The 21336-nt window shown below is 43.6% G+C and overlaps 1 protein-coding gene across 14 annotated transcripts in view; it reads right to left on the minus strand.

Annotated features, from left to right (window-relative positions):
• LOC146196014 (sodium/mannose cotransporter SLC5A10-like) overlaps positions 1 to 21336 on the minus strand; it is a 101336-nt gene that overhangs the window by 25967 nt on the left and 54033 nt on the right. For 2 of the 14 annotated variants that reach the window (XM_084598012.1, XM_084598004.1), the window contains exons 1-3: positions 11690 to 14458; positions 1091 to 1281; positions 553 to 977 (exon numbers count right to left, since the gene is read on the minus strand). In XM_084598012.1, coding sequence (XP_084454138.1) covers positions 553 to 977; positions 1091 to 1112 — 447 coding nt within the window. In that variant the 5' untranslated portion in view covers positions 1113 to 1281; positions 11690 to 14458. Of the gene's footprint in view, positions 1 to 552; positions 978 to 1090; positions 1282 to 11689; positions 14693 to 18038; positions 18151 to 21336 lie in introns of those variants that run through there. The other 12 variants (XM_084598010.1, XM_084598005.1, XM_084598011.1 and 9 more) reach the window with 12 other exon arrangements.

A 21336-nucleotide genomic window follows, 5' to 3' on the forward strand; every position in this document is an offset into this window, starting at 1 on the left:
CCACAAAGTAGCAGGCTTTAATCTTGGATTTATTATATTCGTTGATATTTACGGAATCACCTGACTGACCGGTTATCCACATCAACTAGTCACTAAAAATGTAACAGTATACTTTAATCTATATTCATTCGGAACAGTGAAAACCTACAGTGTGTAATATGTTAATTGTAATGACCTACTCATTTTAGTCATTAGAAAGGTTTATCAGGCTGTTGCTGCGCTCATATGGAATAGAAATGGTGAATACGAAATATCAGTACAATAGAAATACAATTCTACGTGCACGCCTTCTCCTTTAGTTACATGATGCGATTTGTAAATGTTTTCTGAGATTGGAGGAATTCCGCGAAGAATGGCAAAGAATTATTGATGACAATCACGTAATTTAGTTTAGTTAGAGGCAGCAAGAAGTTTTTTGTTCCCATTTGCCTTTGCTTGTTCCAATAAAATCGGAGAGAGCGCCTAAGAAAAAGAACAAGCGACACACTACCGCTGCTAAACGTGTCTTCAAGGAATGTGAACGTGAAAATTCTGCGGAAATCGTTTTCTCACCAGAGCTTTTAGCCGCAGGTTATTAGCGGTCCCCTTTTCTGAGCTGGGACTCGTCTTGCTCTGCGGAGAAGTGGTGGTTGCTGATAGGGTCGCACCAGGTGAAAACACCGATGTAGCTGGCGTGTTCATGTCTGAGCTTTTGGCTGAAGAACAAGCCGCACTTCCTCGGGGCTTTCCGCGCTTTTCGGGTAAAATCTGGCGGCTCTTTTCTTCGGTCTTTCCTTCAACTCGGGCCGGAATTTGCTTGGGACCGCCGCGCACGTGCGTCCTATGAGGCGCACCGGAGTCCACCGAGCGGCCGATTGAGTGCAACCTTGGATGCGCAGGCAGCGCAGAGTGGTGCGACGAGGAGCTGTGACGAGAAGGCGTCGTCGATTTCGCCAAGGTGCTTGTGGATGTGCCTTTCCTGGAATCCGCTGCACGACCTGAACAAGAATTACGTTTCATTTGTCCGAGCTCTCTCTACACCGTAGTCAGTAAGTGAGAGCTGGATACATATATCAATATGCTATTGCAGCTACTGCTCCATTTCGCTTACCTTCTTTGCTGCTGCGCTCCATGCTGCTTCTCGTGTGCGGTTTAGAACACACTCCTGATCTCACTGAACGACGAGGTGGATGATGCAATGAGTGCTTAGGTTTTGCAGGGTGCGAAGAGCAGCTGCGGTATGAGAGCGTCGTCTATTCAAGCTGGTATTTGAAGAACGTTTTCCAGTGTCCGTGGTAGGACCTGGATAGCAGTGAAAAGTATTTTTTATTTAACCATGTGGGGTCGAAACTCCATGCTTTATGAATAAATGTAATAGCCAATTACGGAACTTCAGTACAGTACGTTCATCTTCTCGGGGCAGTGTTCCTTGCTATTTTAGCGTTCATGTCCTCATTCTGCACAAAACCCGGCATAGGCGTCAGCGTTGTTATTATCGGCGTTGTGATCGAAAAAGCGCAAGCACATCCCTTGTAGGCGGTAGCAGTTTACATAGACGGATACTGAAAATCGTAGGTCTCTGTGGCGTCACGAGAACACTTCCCATGATCGCGTTGGCAGCAGCTGGAAATTCATGCACTCCTTTGATATGGCCGAGAAAGATGGTATTCGAACTCGAAACCTTTGATTCCACAAGGCTATGCACACACGTTTGTACGACTTGGTTAAAGCGAGTTCTAAATCAATGTCTGGTGACCTCCCAAGTGATGTCTCTAATTAATCATCTTGTGATCACAGACACACAGAGTAAAGGATTAATGATTGAACGGCAGTAAATTGAACGTACCTTAAAGATTATCAGCAAAGGGAACCGCGGACAGAAGTCATTATTGGTGTAGCGTCATAAGCTTCATTATTACTGGTTTCGTGATTATTCTCTCGCGACAGTTTTACACTTAGCACAAACGCTGCTACAAAATATACATAAGTGAACATTTTGAGGTCCTGATTTTGCCGTGAAACTAACAAAACAGCATCTATAAGTTTTATATGCTCGTTAAGGATAAGCGATGGAAAAGAGTGAATATTGTTCAGCCTTTGTCAAATCTGTGGAGGTATTGAGAGTTCGCTGCTAAATTTTGTAGTCTGGTTCCTTGACTCTTTTGGAGCTGGTATATGTTCCCTAGGGAGGAAGGCGATAGTCATGTTCGCCTTTCAGACATTTGAATCGCCGATGGTACTAAATGTGTGGTATCTGAAGACCCACAAAGAAAGCTGACGCAGTGCATAACATTGGCAAAGGATGTACACTGACAGGTGTCTGGAGATTTCCTTCTGTTTGTCAAGAATTATGCCTAAATATTGAATGGTACCTAAATATTTAAATTCAGTAAAGGTCGGGCTACTACGACCCCATTACAAATTTTAATGGCGGTGCTAATGACTGGAGGCTATTATTAAAACGTGTCATCCTTCACTGCATCGAATGCTATCTTCCTGAAAATTGAAAAAAAAAAAGATGTATCAAACAAGAAACATTACGTGTGATCAATACGCTCACACGAAAAACTAAAATGAATGAGAAATAACAGATTGAGCAGGAAAATGTTTCTAAACACTTATGAATGACAAATCAGAAAAACTGAAGCATCAGATTCTCCACGACAAGGAAAGGCATTTTTCTACTCAGCCACTTACTCTCATTTCCTCTTGAGGAAGGCATTAATAGTCGTATCTTACCTGTACTCCCCTATAATTTTACGCGGCCAAAAAATAAATGAAATTAAGAAAAACAGTTTAACGACATATTTATGAATATTAAAAAAGGCATTTATTAAAGTTTCGCATGTTATATTTTTGTACAGTTAGATTCATAGATTTTTGTACTTTCGCAATTGTATTCTTAATATTCTTCATTTTGTGGTTTATAGTATATTCATGTAATTCTGTTTTGTGTGCCCACACTGCTCAGGTCTTGTAAAAGATCACGATATCAATAAAAATTATGTATAAAGTACTTTTTCTCTTTAATGCAATACGAACCATACTACTGGTCATTAAAAGATGATTTAAGATAAAATTTGCGACAATTGTTTTCATAAACTGTGTCATATCTGACACAGATGATGAAAAAATTGTAGGCTATGGGCTACAATGCACATGTTAACCTGGAACGAACAACGGACGCTAGTCGAGTACCTGTACTGCCTCCATTCCACCTGTCAACCCCAACGATCACCTCTACCACCTTCCGTGAAATTCAATCTGATACCAGCGCTGCAACTCCGTAATGACGCTCTGTGCCCTAGTCTTGCGCAAAGTTTGCCTTGAAATATTTACAGAAGAGTATTTTTTATCACTGAATTAACTTTTCCTCCCTATCGTTACGGTGCGACATGATAAACGGATGTGGCTATACGCTACGAAGTAATAAATCTGGTCGACCTTCACTACACACAGCTAACAGCAGTAGAAGGAAACCGCCAAAGAATGCTCAAGCATATCATCGTGCTCACACAGCGGCACTGCCTCTACCTGTCACCAAAAGTCAAAGTAATCTATCCGCACTCTTCTATTTCCCTAAAGCAATCAATAAGCACCAAACGCGGAGTGCTACTATGATCCAGCTGTGTGCAGACCGTCCCCTTTACAACTTACACTGAAAGTAGGATAGGGCCAGGCATACGAGTGAACTACTCATAACAAGTTCGAATTTCGACAGCCCTACTCGGTGGTAGACTTAGTGGGTTTAACGTCCTAACGCGACTCGGGCAATGAATGATGACGTAGTGGAGAGTTGCGGACATTTGACCACCTGGTTCTTTAACGTGCACACTGACATCGCACAGCGCAAGGGTGACTAGCTTTTCGCCTCCATCGGAAAGCAGCCGCCGCTGTCGGGATAAACCTATGCGATGGAGGGCACAAGTACTACTGCCTTTTCTTTCCGTATGCATATGCCACCCTGTGGGCGTGCATTGGCGATTGAGAGGAGCGCTCTTACCAACATGTCTTAACTGACGAGTGAGTAACCAGAATTTTCCCTTACCTCTCAAGAGCCGAACGAAATCGGAGGAATTTAGCGTAACTGCTTCTTCTTCTTCTTGCAGAGTTTGCATGCGGACACGAGGCGTGAGGTGCTCAGGTTGCTGTCGCTGGCGGTGGCGCTGAAGTTACTTATTGTTGAAATAGTGTATTTAAGGAAATGAGTGCATGTAGATAAGACTGGCCTGTGGAAATAATAGTAGCCTTGGGTAAAGTATACACAACGCTGATGAGGCCGTGATGAAGCCTTTCAGCGCATGTCACACATGGGGTCCCCTTTGCCTCGTTCCGCGGTCTCGTTCCTTGTTTTCTCACTCGACAAGGGAGCAATAGCCTCCTCTACCGTTGGAAAAAGGTTGCTAACCGCCACAGAGGGCCCCTGGTTTCTCAGCACCAATGAAGCTAGTATGACTTTGGTTCCGTATCAAGAACGGAAACAAGGAACGAGCCTGCGAGACTAAGCACAGAAGACCTTATGTGAAATACACTGAAGATGTGTTGTACGAGATCACCCAGTCCTATGGATACTCCAACAGAGGGCATATTGGGCGGTGTATCAATTTGCGAATGAGACACCATGAGCGAAATGTAAAACTGATGAAGCAATGCACGCAATTGTCGACTATATTTAAGGGTGCTCGTCCCATGATTGTGAGCCATGCTACTCTGACTAGAGCATTCTTGGTAAAGGCAGACAAGACAGCTAAGGAGCTGACGCAAGCAATTTATATCAAAAAGAAAGGGAGCTCAGCGACATGTGATACTTTATTTCTCTGTGGTCTGCGGACAAAAAAATCTTTGAGCGTGTGCTATCATGTTCAATGTCATTTTAGGTGACATGTCTGTGCATGCGATGATAAAACCTGTACATGTAGAGTCTTTGTCAAACATATACGGCAAAGAATTTTTGTTCTAAGCCCTGCAACAATGCTCGTAAAGCAACTCTAGTGTTTTAAATCCTGTAGATAACAAATCTCGCCATCGTTCTCCTCTAGCTTACTTTTCTATTCTAGTACAGCTGCCAGCAGCAGCGTTACAGTGCTTAGAAGCGAACCTCTTTGGCCGTATATTTTTGACAAAGAGTGTACGTTTCGCGTGTGCATTAGTTAGAAGTGGCGTTTCGTCCTATCGTCTTCTCTGTGCTCCTCCATTGTTTTTGTGCCTTATGTACCTTGGAATTCACTTTAAACAACTACCCCCCACGAAAGTTCTCTTAAGCCTCTGGACATTTTTTTTCTGCCATTCAAAGTTTATTGCACTGGCAAATAATACCAAAGCATATTTCACAATATTAACTTCCCCTCATTTACTGCTACGAGACTGGTTCTTGCCTGTATCAGGGCATCCACGTTCTTTTCCTGCCATGATTGTTTCCATTCCGGACTGTTTCTTTTCTTCTATTTTAATCAGAAAAGCATCCGCCTGTTTGCAATTTCTGTGCCCACAGATTATTCCTCGCTACCGAAGGGTCGGTATGTGGCATTGGTTATGCCAATGACCACTCTAGTAAGCTTCGTTTCTTGTGTTGTTCCGTTCCAACTCCTGCTTCTAAACAGCTAGATATAATAGCCATAACCACGATTTAGATCTATAGAATAGTACAAGCTGTCTGGTTTCAGGTAAGTTAGAAGACACAGAGTTCAATATTTTCATTTCACGGAAGTACAGACTGTCGGCCAACGCACGCTCGTAAAATGGCAATCCGTCTTAAACTTGTCTTGTTTTCACGTGGCGGCTTTATATGCGGAATCGTTCGGATAATGCCGCTAAAGTAAGCACTTTTTATACATTCAAGTGCCTTGGAGACGATTCCTAGATGCACAAATCTTATCTCGAAAGCCAAATGAAAAGCGGAGTCTAAAGACAGATTCTCTCGGCCTGTAAAATGAACGCCATTATATGGAACAGCCATCATGGTGGCATATTTGGCATCATGATGTTCTACTGAGTAAATGTATATAACAACTGTAATGATTGAATGAGGGTATTGCTTTAAGATATAGGTGTATGGCGTTCATCCATTCAAAGAAGTTGCAAGGAACGTATGATATGCCTTATGTGTTGTTTAAACCTGTTAAGCGACCTGGTGCGATAGGGACGCCTTATTGTGTGGTCGAAGTTATATCAGACTATACACAAGCTTGTTGTGTTTTTGTGACTGTAGGAAAAGCAATGCGCGGGCCTGCTACTGACTCTGTAGCTGAGCCACCTCTGCTGCCTCGTGCAGACAGAAGAAAGAAAGCAGAGAAGAAAGAAAAAGAAAAAGGAAAACAAGGCGCAGCCCTAACAGCCGTCGTTCACCGTCTAAGCGGTGGCGGGTGCAATGACGGCCTACAACATGTAAAAAAGGGTGGAGGAAGAGAGGTGGTGAAAGCTGGCTTTTCCTGGCCCTGCGGGGCTGGAACTGGTAGGTCAACGCAGCTTGCGGTGGGGGATATCCTGCCACCGTATTTTCATACTCAAGGGGCAAGCTTTTGTGGCTAAGAAGCCAAAGCTACAAAGCCCAAACGCATCAGCTTGCTACGCAGAAGAATATAGTCACTTGGTAAATTACGCGGATCGTCCTCTGAAATATTGTATCATTACAGAAATGCCTATGCTGTTATTACATTAAGATTGTACTACAATATAGGCCCGTACAACGTTAGTGTAGCGCCTTTTAAAAGCAGTACACTACAGCGGGCAAACGGGATGGCTCCGCCATCTGCCTGGAGTCTCTCGAAGCCTATGTCGGTTGCTGCTGCTGCGTCTACGAGTTGGGTTTCTTGTGATGCCGTGATGTACTTGTTTTTGCAACGTACTATGTAGGGCGTGATATTCGTTAACCACTAATAAGCATTCACTTAGACCTTAAGTAGTGTAAAAAGAGACATTTCTGCGTCGTTGGAGGCTCGGAAGCCATAATTTCCAGTAAAGGTGGTACTGAAACCGAAACCGTACCTGATGCCAGATACGCCGGAAGCAGGTGGTGAAGTAACACCATAACGAAAGCTCTGCCCCCGTAGCCTTGACTCCATAGCCAGAAAAACTTGTCCGCGAGTATAAGTGTGGTGCTGCAACCTGCACTGACATCGCAAAGTACGCGGGACTTTGCGTGTCGCCTGTATGTAAAAGTGGCCGTCAGAGCTAGTGTCGAACAAGTGTTCTCGGGATCAGCATAGTATGAGCGTCCTTACCACTGAGTCACTGCAGCACGATGAAAATGACCGAAAAACGTTTAAGCACAAATACTTCCATACTTCAGACAAAACATCCAAGCATTGGCTTATTACGCGGAACGCAGAAACGCTGCGCCAGAGTGCAAGGTTAAAGCTGGCAAACGAATTCTTTACTAGCTAAAGCTTCGGTCTGGGTAAATTGCTAATAACTTCTGGTTCAGCAGTCCTTCAAGACACCACACAAAGAAAACTGAACATTAGCTGGCACTATAGTACCTTTACATTCAACAAAGTTTATTTATAAGCCTTTCTTTTCAAATCCATAAAAACAAAAAAGACCAATATGACTCGTAATGCAAAACGATAAGAAAATACAAATGAAAAACTGCCTCCGCGTGTTCGACAATACTAAACGATGTCAAACATTTATCCTGCGAAATGCAACAGCTCTTCTAAGAGTCGGTTATGCAGCACCGTACGTTGCCTCACCACGAAACTCTGAGTGACAATTACGAACACAAGATGCACACGAGGGTTGGCATTTGGATGAAAATTCTGCCCTACGTATAAAAAGGGGCTAACGAGGAAAAACATGAAAACCAATATAAACACGGTGTTGGCGGCCCTGTTTTGCCTCGCTTGCCATTTTGCCCTAGTGTAGCACGTAATTTTCATCAACAATATTCAACCGACCTTTTTGTCATGTCATCCAGCCTATTAAAAGTATGAAGGCTGCTCTCTGAAAGCTGTAGCGGTTCTCATTTGATATTGAACAAGTACACGACGTTGACGGTGCATACAGACAGCGATACCACAACAATGTGGGGCACAGTGCGTAGGTGCTTGAGTAATACCTCCAGCATGGCTTCTAATCGGACGACGGCAAAACGAAGGCGGTGCGCTAAAGGCGCCAGTGTGTACGGAGTAAGGGCCCACGGCTGTGGTTATGATGCTGTACTTCGATTGTTGGAAAGACTCCAAGAATGCATTATTCTCGAGAAAACATAACGCCAGAATAAAGACAATCATTTAAGCTTACTTTCGTGGTGCAACGGAAATGGTATAATTTAAATATATACTTTATTTTCAAGTATGGTAACCACTTGTAGCACTGGCACGAAGTGTATCCCAGGCATCAAATTTAGACAAGAAAGTTCACATTATTTCTTAGAAACTAAACAGATACACCACTATTTTGCCTCTGTAGCGCAGTTTTTAGGCACATGCGGGTTCTTTTATGGCTACTCTCCCATCTCCCTATCCGAATTATTGAGTTTTAATTGCACAGATCTAACAACACCTTAGAAAACTGAACCGCTTAACCTGCAACGATTTAATAATATTTACAGTGTGAGGACTGGCCTGGGCTTTGCCTTAAGCTCGAACTTCCCCGCACAAACGCTTTCTCAAAACCTATTCTTTACCTCGCAAGGCTAGATAGCCACGAAGGACTTGTGCGCTTGTGCAGCGAGCGCCACGTTCAGTGTGAGCACCTCGCCGGCACCGGACTAGTATCACCCTTGAACTTGGTCAAGGGTAACAGAAGCCCGGCAACGACTGAGCACATCTCTCCATTGTGTCTTAAGCACCGACAACGTCCGCATCATGCCAGGATGAATGCTTGCCGTAACGTTGCGAGATGCTCAGACGTCCTTGAGCCTTCCCGCGGAGACTTCCCTTCGTCTTTTCGTGGCCGACATATTGTTCCGAAGTGTACAGCCCGCCCTAGTTGGCTAGTGCGCAGATTTGCTTGCTATAATCAAGACATCTAGCGCTTTCATGGAGCTTTGGATGAAGGGAGAATACATTATTCCACCAACACTTGCAGCCAAACACCTGGCGCCGAACGCGAACAAGTGCTCGGGATAATGAACGCCTGTCTCTTCATTTCACGGAATACTACTGTAGACCATGAAGAAAAAGAGATGACCAGCCCATGGTTCAAGATTGATAGCGGTACATATCCGGGAAAATAGCATTTTCTCTTGCAGGTAAACCCACCAACAACCAAGGAAGACAACACAAATGTTCAAAGGTACGCAAAATACATGCCGAACCTTGGACGAGTATGCAAGCAGGCATACTTTGCAATAAATAAGGAAACAGGATCGGCAATCTTAAACCAAAGGGATTGACAGCAATGCGTAGACGACGAGCCAATCCAGGGGCATATTGCTGAGCATCCTCCCCGGCTGCATCAGGCCTGCTGCGTCCTCTCAATTAAGAGAAGTTACTAAAATACTAGGGAACGAAACGATACATAGAACCACTCGAGAAATTTAGCGGGGAGCTAGCAGTAGCATGAGGAAACACACAACTATAAGCTTCACAGACACAAAAAATTACACAAACTTTGGCCTGAAAATTTAACAAAGAAGACAGCATATCGACGACGTCTGCAATAGTCTCTGATATCATAAACATGATATAGAACTGCAAAGAACAATTATATAAACACAGCAAACAGAGGGGGAACTTCAGGCGAAGCTGGCCTACACAGACTTATCTGAGCAGCGAACAAGAGATCTGGGAAACTGCACTGCAAAGCTGGCATCTAGGACATCGTCATCACATAGCGGAAAGAGCCAAAGCAGCAGCCCTCAGCCCTAGAGCCCTAGACTACAAACCATATTCAGGAAATTTTTCTCTTTACTTGAACTTTTTCGCCACCAGTACCGCTGTCATCAGCGTTCTGTCTATTCATTTGACCGATAATTTAAATGATGTATGAGCACTGCACCTGTTTATAGACTAACTTTATGTACATAACTTACGTGGCCTGTTTATGACTGATATGTAAACCTGTTTTGATAAGAGTAGCAAATATCGCTTGTGGACGGTGCTTGCTTATCTCACCTGTTATCTATGTTCATCCTCATTACCGTGTGGGTAGGTATATGTAGGCATTTGTAGGTATTTAGATTTCTCACTGTAGGTATATTATCAATTTTTATAACCATGCAAAATGTCCTGGGAGTCTCCAAATGTACCACTAATGGATGTTTGATTCGCGTTCTCTTCTATACAGAGCGGTGGTTCAAAGGTTGTAAGATTGTACCATTGGGCTGATGAGCCCAGGTGACGCAATCCGATTCAAGGAACGGCGGGCCCATTTTCCACTGTGTCAAACACAGAACTCCCACAACTCTCCGCTATGTCAGTGCATGTTGGAGAATCCTAAATCGTCACGACTGAGCACGAATTCTTGCATGAAGCTTCTTTGAATACACCACATGCTGCTGCGGTATCAGTAACGCACATCATAGTGTTGCTAATTTCATTGTAATAAGTACTGCGCCAATCTACATAAATATTCGGCAGACGCGTTCGCTGGTTTCTGAGTTGCTACATCATTAACAATATCGATCAAACTATTTGCCGCCTGCTATCATGTTTTTTCCATACACGGTGGGAAACTAATATTGGCAAACAATGAGCAATGCAAGCTGCAATTCAATAATCACATCTTGCCGCATATCTGCCCCTAATGGCTAAACCCAACGAAGCAGCAAATGGTCCCTCGCGATGGCTGATCACGATCACCCAAAGCGCTTCCATCACGAGTGTTTTGGCATACGTTTGGAAGCGCAACTGCTAGCACACTACTTTCTGGTCAATATTCGACTGCCTATTAATGAAAGTACTAAAAAGATGTCTGAATGACTGCAGCAGGCTGCTGCTTCTTGCAGTCATCCAATAGTTCTTCGTGTGATATTGGAATCTGACGCATGTCATTGTTGGTGCCTACGTCAGTAATGCGGATGCTGGGCGACTCAGCTCTGCATGAAGTTAGCATCTCCCTCGCTTGAGAGCCTCACTCAACTTCTCTCGACAACGCTCCGAAAAATACTGTATTGCGCAATACTCGTAGGGTCCCTTCATGGGTACGAACTCATTCAGAGCGCAACTCTGATGGGCCCGTTCGGCGGTTGCGTTCAGGCGCCGTCACTGGCGATTCCGGTGTAACCGAACAACCAGAGCAGCGAGCCGAAGGAAATTTTAGAGAAGAGAAAGAAAAGCCACAGGTTCTGCGTCACTGGCTCCTCAGACACCCTAAGACGGCCCGCCGGGCAGAATATGGGCCTCAAAAAAGCAGTCATCAACAAACGCCCTAGACACACTCTCTCTCTCTCTCTCTCTCTCGGTAACCCCTACCGCGCTCTCCACTTGCGTTTTGTCTCACTTTTTAAAGAAAAGCTAAAGGACGGCGCTCGAATTTCATGTTACGGTACGTCTTAATCGTTTTTACAATTTTGTGTTCCTTTGTGAAATTAACGTCTCACTATGTAAGGTTGTGCCGCTGCTAAATTTCTCATGAATAATGCGCTTATAAAGAACGTTATCAGATAACCCAATATTAACAGCAGTAAAATAAATGAGACAAAAAATGTTTTGTACAAACGGTTTATTACCTTCTTTTCATCCTTGCATCATCTCTTATGTAATTCAAAAACTAAAATTTCAGTATAGATTTACAAACAGAACAGGCAAAACTGCCTGGTACGTACCATGTAAACAGATGCCGAGAAAAAGTAAATCTTTTCTACCGCAGCAGCAAAGCGATCAGCTCCTCCACAATGCACAAAACCTGTAAAACACATTGGAGCTACGCTAAAATGTAGCCAGATCACGGCCTTTTTACTAATGAGAAAAATTGAGACAGACAGTGGAGCTTTGCCTGAAACATGACTCTTAAGCGTCATGTCTGGTATATTGCAGAATAAGGCCTGCGTCAATACCAGCACACAATTTTCTTCACCGATATATTGAGCTCTAAGCAGGCTTCATGTTGACAACATAGCAGAAAAGGACGACGCGCAGTCGCGATAGACATTAAAGATCAAAACTGCTACGAATGTCACAGTATGAATGTTGACATGCTAATATATTTCAATTAATTTCAGCGTTATATACTGTCGTTAATCCAGGGCTACGAGTAGTCATAACCATGGGATTCCTGAAATAAAAATATAATGAACAAGGCTCCTTGAAGAGTGTGTAACATACATTTCGAGAAGAGGGTCTATCTTCCTGTAGATAATACATTCTCCCTGATCAAAGGTGAAATAGTGCACTTACTCTAATGACGGTGCATCGATGGAAATCTGAAGGGGCGAAGCGAAAAAAATGGTTAGCTGACTTATTTGAATACTTCATTTAACCTCTCCCAATGTTCAGAGTTCAGACGAAGTACTTTTGTCGAAACATTTATTAGCGGTGAAAGGCTGTCCCTTGACACTTGAACATTTCGTTTGCTGTGGCGGAATTCCTAATTCTCAAGGAAAAATAATGAAACGAGTGACCCGTTTTGCAAAAAAAAAATTAAGTCGATTACGTTAAGGAGTGCGGACTTTATACTGATGGCACAAGCTCCATCCATGTCTGCAGTTACATGAAACATGATTAGTGAGAGAGATCCATCTAGACATACTGTGGGATGCAATCAATAGTCCCGCCGTAATATTTAATTCAAATCAGACACCGGTGAAAATGATAAAGTGCCAGAGAGAAAAAAAACGTGTAATTTAATTTCCTAGCGATTTAAGTAGCCTTAATAAAACGCATTTCTGGCGTGTAAAAGGAAGCATAGCAACGCGCATAAGAATTCAGTAGTTGATATGCTAGTAGTTGATAGTAGTTAATATGACAAGCCCACCTTTTTCCTAGGTATGTTAAGATGCGTTTGTCACTGTATACCTTTGACGCAGTTTTGTTCAAACGTTTTGTAAACTATTAGGAGATAATTTGGAAAATATGAAAAAGATGGCGAATTTCAAGCCAATCATTTTCCTTGCCTTATCTGGCTCTACCACGTCGGCGATGTTTTCTCTCAAATCAACAGCACAAGTCAGCCTCAATCAGCGCTTTGTTGAAAGTCTTTTAAGTATAAAACGTTAGCTACAGGTCGGTATTTAGTCACATGATCACCAGAGGTTCCTTCTACATGAGTCATGGAATGTAAGGTGACACGGATTCTGAGGTGATCCCGCGTAGTTCTTTCCAACACCGTAGTACAATATCAGTTTCCTTGCGAATGAACTAGAAGTTCGGACGTTCACACTACGTTCACACTCCTTCAAGGACATCTTATAGCGAGAACATAGAAGGGCTACACTTGGCGCTCAATATGCGAAACGCGGTTTATTTGGCGCAAGCATAGAGAGAAAAAAAATGAAATTTCAAATTCTCATATTGCTCTAACCTTTACCCAAAATTCATCCATGAATTCCAAAAAGCTACTTAAATTGGTTACTTTCTTATCATCTTGCATTTTTATTTTTATTCTGAAGTGATAGTCAACTACGTCCACAATACATGACACTGCACACACATACATATTGTCCTGAGGTAAAAACCTGCACTGGCGCAAATCCCACCTACAGCAAAAGAATGCTCACGTGCTTAATCTGGGTCGACCTTGGCCATTCGCATTCATAATGGTTGAAAAATGCTCCGAATGATATCACTCGTACACACTTAGAAGGAAGGGAGAAGCCAATTCAGTCTTCATTTGCCTTTAAAGCTTGCAGTAACATGCAAAAGTTGCATTTTTTAGAAGGACGGAATCATTGACCCATTGACAATGCACAAGGGTTACGGAAAACTCTTCGCACTGGTTTCTTTATCGGTTTCCAGTAAAAAAAAAAAAAAGCAGCAGTACAAGTAAAAGAAAATTCTTTCATAATCTCACAAAATCCATTAGGTGGACTCCGACATTTCTCAGGGACAAAATTACAAACGCATTTGCCAAAAGCGAACATCCACACTTTTGCCAAGCACTGCCCCATGAGTGTTTTCATCCGCTATTACCACAAGGCTAGTCTACATCTCATTTTAGGCTTTCCGCGGTTGCCAGTTAGCCCGTGAAGTGTAATACATATTTGTCAGCGAACACAATGCGTATGTGTAGGCATGCTGCTACCACCAGCAATCTACAGACAGATCAGTGCCTCCCGCTGCTCTTACATTTCGCCCACATCTTTAGCACATATCATAGATGATGTCTTTATTGAGCACATTCGCTACTAACACTCGCACAGAATACTCGGTTGTCGTGACCAGATGATCGTATAAAAAGCAGCATGCGAAAATTCGCCTGCATGTAAATTGAGTGAAAAGCCCGCAACAGCTCGCGCACGGTTCACTGTGGCATACAGAAGTTGGTCCTCTGAAAAGACCTCTCCCGCACAGCTACTTTATCGCGGGGAGTTCACTACAGAAAATATCACATGCCCTCCGGCAGATGAAGCGTCCTGTCCGTAAACGCGGCCTCCCTCAGGCGTAGTATCCGTTGATGAGTCCAGCCACAACAAGCAGCACTAATCCGTTGATGATACACAGCCTCCGGGGCACATCTTCCTCGCTCACGGCTTCGACGGCCCTGGCCACATCCTGTTCTGGGGTCAACCGCGCCGGCGGCTCGCCAGAGCTCTTTTCCGCGCGGCAAGCCCACAGCAGGAGCTTGAAGAACGATGACTTCTTGTGGCTGCCGTCCTGGTCGGCACCCGCCACTGCAGAGAGAGAGCATCGTCCGTTAGAGGGCAAAGCTCGAGTGAAAAATGTCAAATACATCAGTTATCCTCGCAGCCACAATAAGCCTATCATCTGTAAATCTGGACCTCAAAACTCATCACAAAATACGCCATGTACCTAAATGATAACAGATCAAGATTAAAGATATGTGTTTTGGCAAACACTTGAAGAAACTTTTAAGTGTATACCCTCTGCTCCGCAGCCTGTTGACCTCCCTACAAGCATCATCCAACCAATCGACGCTTGCTATTGGTTGGAACACGGGCACCCAGCCCATTGAAGTTGACCTTGTTGATGAAAGATGTAAGCATAGACAAGAAAGCGGTTCGTGGTGCACAGAGGTGGACATCCGGCTAGGTGGAAACTTTATGAAGTTTAGCACATCTGTCCAAAGGTATCTCACGATTTCCGATGCTCAGTATAGCTGTAAATCTGGCTAAAATTTCTTTATTCGCTAATGAAGGCAACATTTGGACAGCAGATGTCACACTCACGTGACCGTTCGACATGATCACAAACGTTTGTGCAGATTTTACGGGATAAGAAAGTGCAGCCCGTTCGCATATCAGGTGATAACTCAACGCTTCAAACTGGTCGGGGTGTGATGAAATGTGACACAATAGCTATCTGCAGGCATCTTGTGACAACGAGTGATCTGCATACAAGAGTGGCTCCTGCTTAGCTTAAAAGGGGCCCACATCCCCACCACGAGTAGCAACGCGCACTGTACGAGCGCTCCGCTAATGTTAGCCATGATGGCGAAGCAAACGTGAATACGAGACGACGCGAAATTGCTATATTTCCCCATGCCGTATCCGGAAATTGCGTTCACTATCACAAAAAATTCTTTGGGAACATGCTTTGAAGTCTTAAGAGGTTGTGAAAAGGCCAAAGATTTCCAACTCATAGTTCACTTTCGACCAAATTGTGCTGCTCAATTTTGTTAAAACAATAAATTTTATCACAGCGAATACAATTCAACGTACGGTTGCGCTTTGGGTGAGCTCCTGTTGGCAGGTTTGCTTTTTTTCTGTCAAAACCAAACCGTGCCTTAAATCTGGAACGCCTAATTGATTTCACAACAGCCTGGCAATTCAACCCACGAACTAAGTATCCGGAAATGTTTGTCATTCTACCCGATTACAGAGCCGGCAGTGTTCTTGACTATGAGCTGGACAGGGGTAGTAATGTGCGGCCAGCTGACTGGCACAGAGAATCACTGCAGTAGCTGCATGTGCTGGGAATTATTGATTGTACTGTATATATATATATACGCCAGCCGGGACACAAAACGCAGCGCACCTAATCAACGCATAAGCAAATATTTCCACATTTATGGCCGCCAGAGTACTTTTTTGAGTTCTTAGCGTCCGCCTGCGTATGCTAGTGAACCACTGAATACACTAAAAACTAAGGAAAATAAACGTAGTTTAAGTCGGTTCATCACGAAATACGATGCAGCAGCACCACTTTTTTTTACATAGCTATACTATCTCCGCGGCCGCTTTCGCTTTGCCCATTGCTGTCCCCGCTGACTCCTACAGCGACGCTGTTAGTCAAAGATGGCGGTGCTGTAAGCCGACGCCGGATTTTCCACTGACCGAGACTCTTAACGCTCCGCATTGAAAGCCTGGACGGCTCCGGGTTAGCTTCCATACTAACCCGAGAAGCAAAGCCACGTCAAAACGTTCTGAAGCTGCGATTGCGAAGCGAAGCGCGATTCTATCTTCCCTATGACATCACTTGGATAGTGAGGGCTTTCTGATTGTTTGCGCCGCTGTCACGTGACTCAAGGCGCGAGCCTCTTCATTGGCCATTTCATGTCGCAGCTGAGCTCCTTATTCATCTCTTTCCCCTCCGCTCGCAATGGCCAAAGGTGAAATCGGCTTCAGATATTGGTGTCCATCCAATATTAGGGTAGTAGTAGTATCGCTCAAACGTTCCAACTTTAGGCTTCATGGGCGTGTCTTCCACAGATATAAGTAATAAGAGCAGCATTTTAGTCTGTCCTTCACCGACTCACAAGCGGCGTGTCGGCTCCTCCTTGCAGGCAGAATACCTAAAAATTTATCTCGCTTCACAAATAACCCATTGGCTACAACCTCACAGCTCAAATATCAGATCACTTGGGTTCCGGGGCACTCTGGATTGGAAGGTAATGAGGTCGCGAGTAGGCTAGCTCGAGGTCACACAAACCGAGTGGCCACTAATCCCGATCTCACAACCAGCATTCCTGTCCCAGCGACTTACGGCGCGCGACTTAAGTACCTACGGGAACAACGTAGGATTTATCCCCCTCCACACAAGGGTCTAAATGCACAAGAAATGCGGGAATGGAGACAGCTCCAAACAAACACTTACCCCAACCTACATCAATACAACATAATGTTCCCAGAACACTACATAGACATATGCCCTTGGTGCAATGACCAGCCCACCGCCTACCATGTCACATGGGGGTGCACAGGCCCCAAACCTCCACACATAAACATGCACCATTCGGAGGCCTGCGCCTCCGAATGGTGCAGTGGGAGGCCACTCTGGTATGCTCTGATCTAGAGACCCAGCGTAGGCTGGTAACTCAGGCAAGAGCGGCAGCCCAGGCCACTGGGGTCTTGAAATGAAGACTCCACTCACTGCCCACCCCCCCCCCTTTTTTTTCTTCTTTTTTTTTTCTTTTTCTTTTTGAAATAAAGTTTTCTCTCTCTCTCCTTATAAGCATATTATATAAAACCTCTGTTTTATTTGACATCGTCAGCTTTGATACGATAATTATTACCATTTTCCAAAAGTATCCAGCATTGAATAAAGAAAAGATGTCAAACTTGAAAACTGTGTGATCTTGTAAACCATGGTAACCAGTTTTAACACCTTATTTTTATGAGGCTATGGCTTCCGCGCATATACTTTTTCGCTATACCTTAGCGTTTCAAAAGTTTGTAAACCTAACTTGAACCACGTGTAGTACATTACGCGCATCCCACACATGTTACACGTGAACAGAGACCTTTCATAACCCTCTTGCACCTAACATTTCATGCCAAGTAGGCGAAGGAGCGCTAACTTTATTGACTAACTCCAGTGAATAGAAGACATACACCCACATGCACGCAACAGAAATAACCAGTAAGACTAGTCATTTTGCACCATGTCGCCAGTTTCGCCAATGCATGTATGCGTTCTGGTTTCCAGGCTTGCGTAATAATACTGCACGTGTATACGTCCGATAATAGAAATATTGTGCACATGTGCGAACATGAGGCTTGTGAAGATCCCCGTTTTTTATCGTTCAAATGTTAGGCTAAAGAGAATTCGCAAAAGTACCTGTTGATATAGAGTTCTGTGTAGGTAGAATCTCGTCCTTGGAGTGTGGCGGTTCATCTAGGTCGGTCCTTGGCTTGGTACTGTCAATGGTCCAGAACGTCAGCCGATAAAGCTGCAATAAAAAGCAGATTACCCAAAGGCTGCCTAACCAAGCTGCCACCGAAAAAATGTTATAATTACTACCGCCGTTTACTTGCACAGTTCTGTTTTTTTTTTAATTTTTATTACATTCGCATTCGAAAGGCCGGCCAAAATCAGAACACAACATGCCATAAAACTATTATTTTTCTGTTCTATTTAATGCTACGTATCTTTTTATTTATAACGTTCGCGAAACTATTCCTCTAGGTGTGGCTATTTAATAAAGAAGAATAAAACCCCCAAACATAGTTACACGCCCAAGAAGCTCAGAAAACACAATTGATGCAGGTGCATTGTTCTCAGGAGGTTGAAGAGAAAAACAACAAACGATGGAGCGTTTCATAGTGTCCACTATTCTACAAATGTACTAAAGTTTTCTGTACGCTTTCTTTTTTTATTCGTATGACCTAAATTGTTACTCGTCTTCGAACTCAAACACACCATGCTTGAAAACCTGTGCATGCTGAGGTTGCGTAAGTATTTTTCTCCCTTAACTGGTATAGACTTAGGACGTACGTTTTCAGATAGCTATGTCTCTTGAAATGAACCAGCATTGACAGCCACATCAACATTAAGTGATCCGATACGTTGATGCTGTATATTAGCTGCGTTGTCAACCTTTGAAGTTTTGAGGTTCAGCAAGTCCTAAAAATAAGAGCTGCGCCATCCAGCCTTCTCGCACGATTTTCTCTGCGCCGTGAGTGAAGATCTTCCCTTCATCCAGCGACACTTCTCTGAAGCTCTGAAACAGCGAGTGAAATCTAAACACACTCGAGCTTCTGTTGAGTCAATGTTGCGTTATAAAGCCTTAGGGCAGGTCGCAAATACCGTCTAAGGTCTAGACGGCGCAGGATAAGATGTGAAGACAATACTGACACAACCATATTTAGCCATCAGTGAAATGATGCTTGCAGAAAACGAGAATAAATCCTTCTGTATATTTTTACTAATTTAATCCCTGAAAATGAAGTCTCCAACCAGATAAGTCTCCAAAACTCGTCACACAATTTTTTATCAGTAAGTGCTCCGTATAATTAGGCCCAGGTCACCAGTGTTAACAACGAAGATGACATCTCTAAACAGCTAATCATTCGTCCACTTTTATCTTAAGCAGATCACCGCACATTGCGGAGCGCTAGCAGCAGCCGCTGCGCGCTTCAACGCGAAGCTGCGGGTGTGCTATATAGCGCTGAAGCGCGCCGCGCATCTTTTGCTGTGAAACGCTCCCAACTCACTGCACCATTGCCCGCCTATACCTCCTAACTTCCCGGGTCGGTTTAGCGGGAAGGGGATGTTCACTAACTGTAGGGAGCTGTTATTGGTTCTGCGCGTCACAGTTGAATGGACTCTCTTTCCAGTGCCCTCGAGTGAGCCCTGCAAGATTCTTAGATTCTGCCGTTCTCTGAATGTGAAGGCGAAATAGCTAAAAGCTTTGCTTTGGTTGTATGCTATTACAGATATTTTTCAGAAATTGCAGCAGAAGCTTGATCGCTTTATAAGACTTCGAATGTGATTTAGAAACCTACGGAAATCAGTGGCACATGTCACAAATTTCAAAGTCAAAGAGATTATTCATGTACTTTATTTATATGCGCGTTCCTGCTTACCTCACTGAAGATGAAAATCGCTACTGTATATGACAGGAAGGTAATCAGTGATCGCAACTTGTTCCCAGTTCTAACAATTGCTAACCGTTCCTTCACTGGTATTCGCTGCATCGCTAAACACTATTCAAGGCGCCGCCGTCTCCGCGAAGCACATTATGTCCCTATATGTTGTGTGATGATGAAAGTGCAATTCCTTTAAATACGCCTTTCATCGGCGCACAAAAAAATGGAATACGTGCGCGTTATTTGATGAACACAGTGAGAGAAAATGCAGTAAGTGGCAAAGGCACAACTAGAAATGCTACAAAATTCACAGCTAATGCTCAGAAGAATGCGCGAATTAATTACTGCTATATAACGTGTCGATTGTATGCTCCTTTCGCTGAAGCTTTAACATTATCAAAAAAATATGCGACTACTGTTCAGAAGAATGTGCGAATTAATTGCTACTGTATATTCTGTCACTTTTATGCACTTTTATTAGTAACGTTAATAAAATTCATATGCGAGGCTTAACATCCCCCAGCTCTATATGGGTTACGGGGCTACCATAGCGGAGGCTACGAATGCGTTTCGAGCACTTACGGACATTTCATGTGCACAGGAGATAGGCATACTTGCATTTCGCCTGTATTGAAATGGTGTCACAATGCAAGTGAAATGCAAAGGAAAACAGTCTAGAAAGAAAACTGACATATTTTTCGTCTTCTTAGGAAATATCGTTCACACTTCGCTTTCTTTCCTAGCGCCTACATTGCGGTCGTATTTCAGGGATTGTTTCTATCGCCGATATCTGGAGCACCGCCTCATACTTTTTGCCGTTGTCAGCGTCAGAGGCACGTACCTCCCACCGTGCTGTAAATGTGTTTCCTGTAATGTGGGTCACGAGTTAGCACCTATATGTATGGCTAAGTATATGCATCTTAGTCATTCCACGGTGCTATTTTCCATCATGTCCAAAGAACAAGGTGGAAGGAAAAATGCCAACGAGCAAATAATACGACACCTGAGAACTGATGGTATCTAAACGCAATAATGCACGTTCGAGCTCTCCGACTACGCTCCTCAGATTGATGAAATGAACTTATGCTCATATAAAGGGCCCTTTAGTTGGAATAGAGCAACAAGGAATGCCAGGCTAACTATTTAAATCTGTACAACAGGTTAAAAGCGTTCTGATTTCTTGTTAAAATCATGAGATGTTAATGTAATTTCTGGGAGAATTCCAATCAGGTTCAAAGTAGTATATCAAACAATAAAGTAGTCAAACAGCCATGTTCATTACGCAGCACGCGTAAACAATAATAAATGCCCGTTTGCCTCGTAACGTTCAGAGTGTGAAAAGGTATGACACCTTTCAAACAATACATTCACTTAGTTCTATTTGTGGCAATGCAAATAGAGGCAGTTCATTTCCACTCGGAAGAAACGATAATGTGCTTCTAACCATCTCTTTTTCACAAGGCCATCTCGGGGTCATCAGGTGCTGTAAGCATGCAACGGCAACACGGTGTGCTTCAGAGCAAAGTGGGTTCGCTTTACAGAGGAAA

This window comes from Amblyomma maculatum, chromosome 3 (assembly GCF_055883805.1).
Source record: "Amblyomma maculatum isolate TAMU_Amacu chromosome 3, ASM5588380v1, whole genome shotgun sequence".
Lineage (NCBI taxonomy): Eukaryota > Metazoa > Arthropoda > Arachnida > Ixodida > Ixodidae > Amblyomma > Amblyomma maculatum.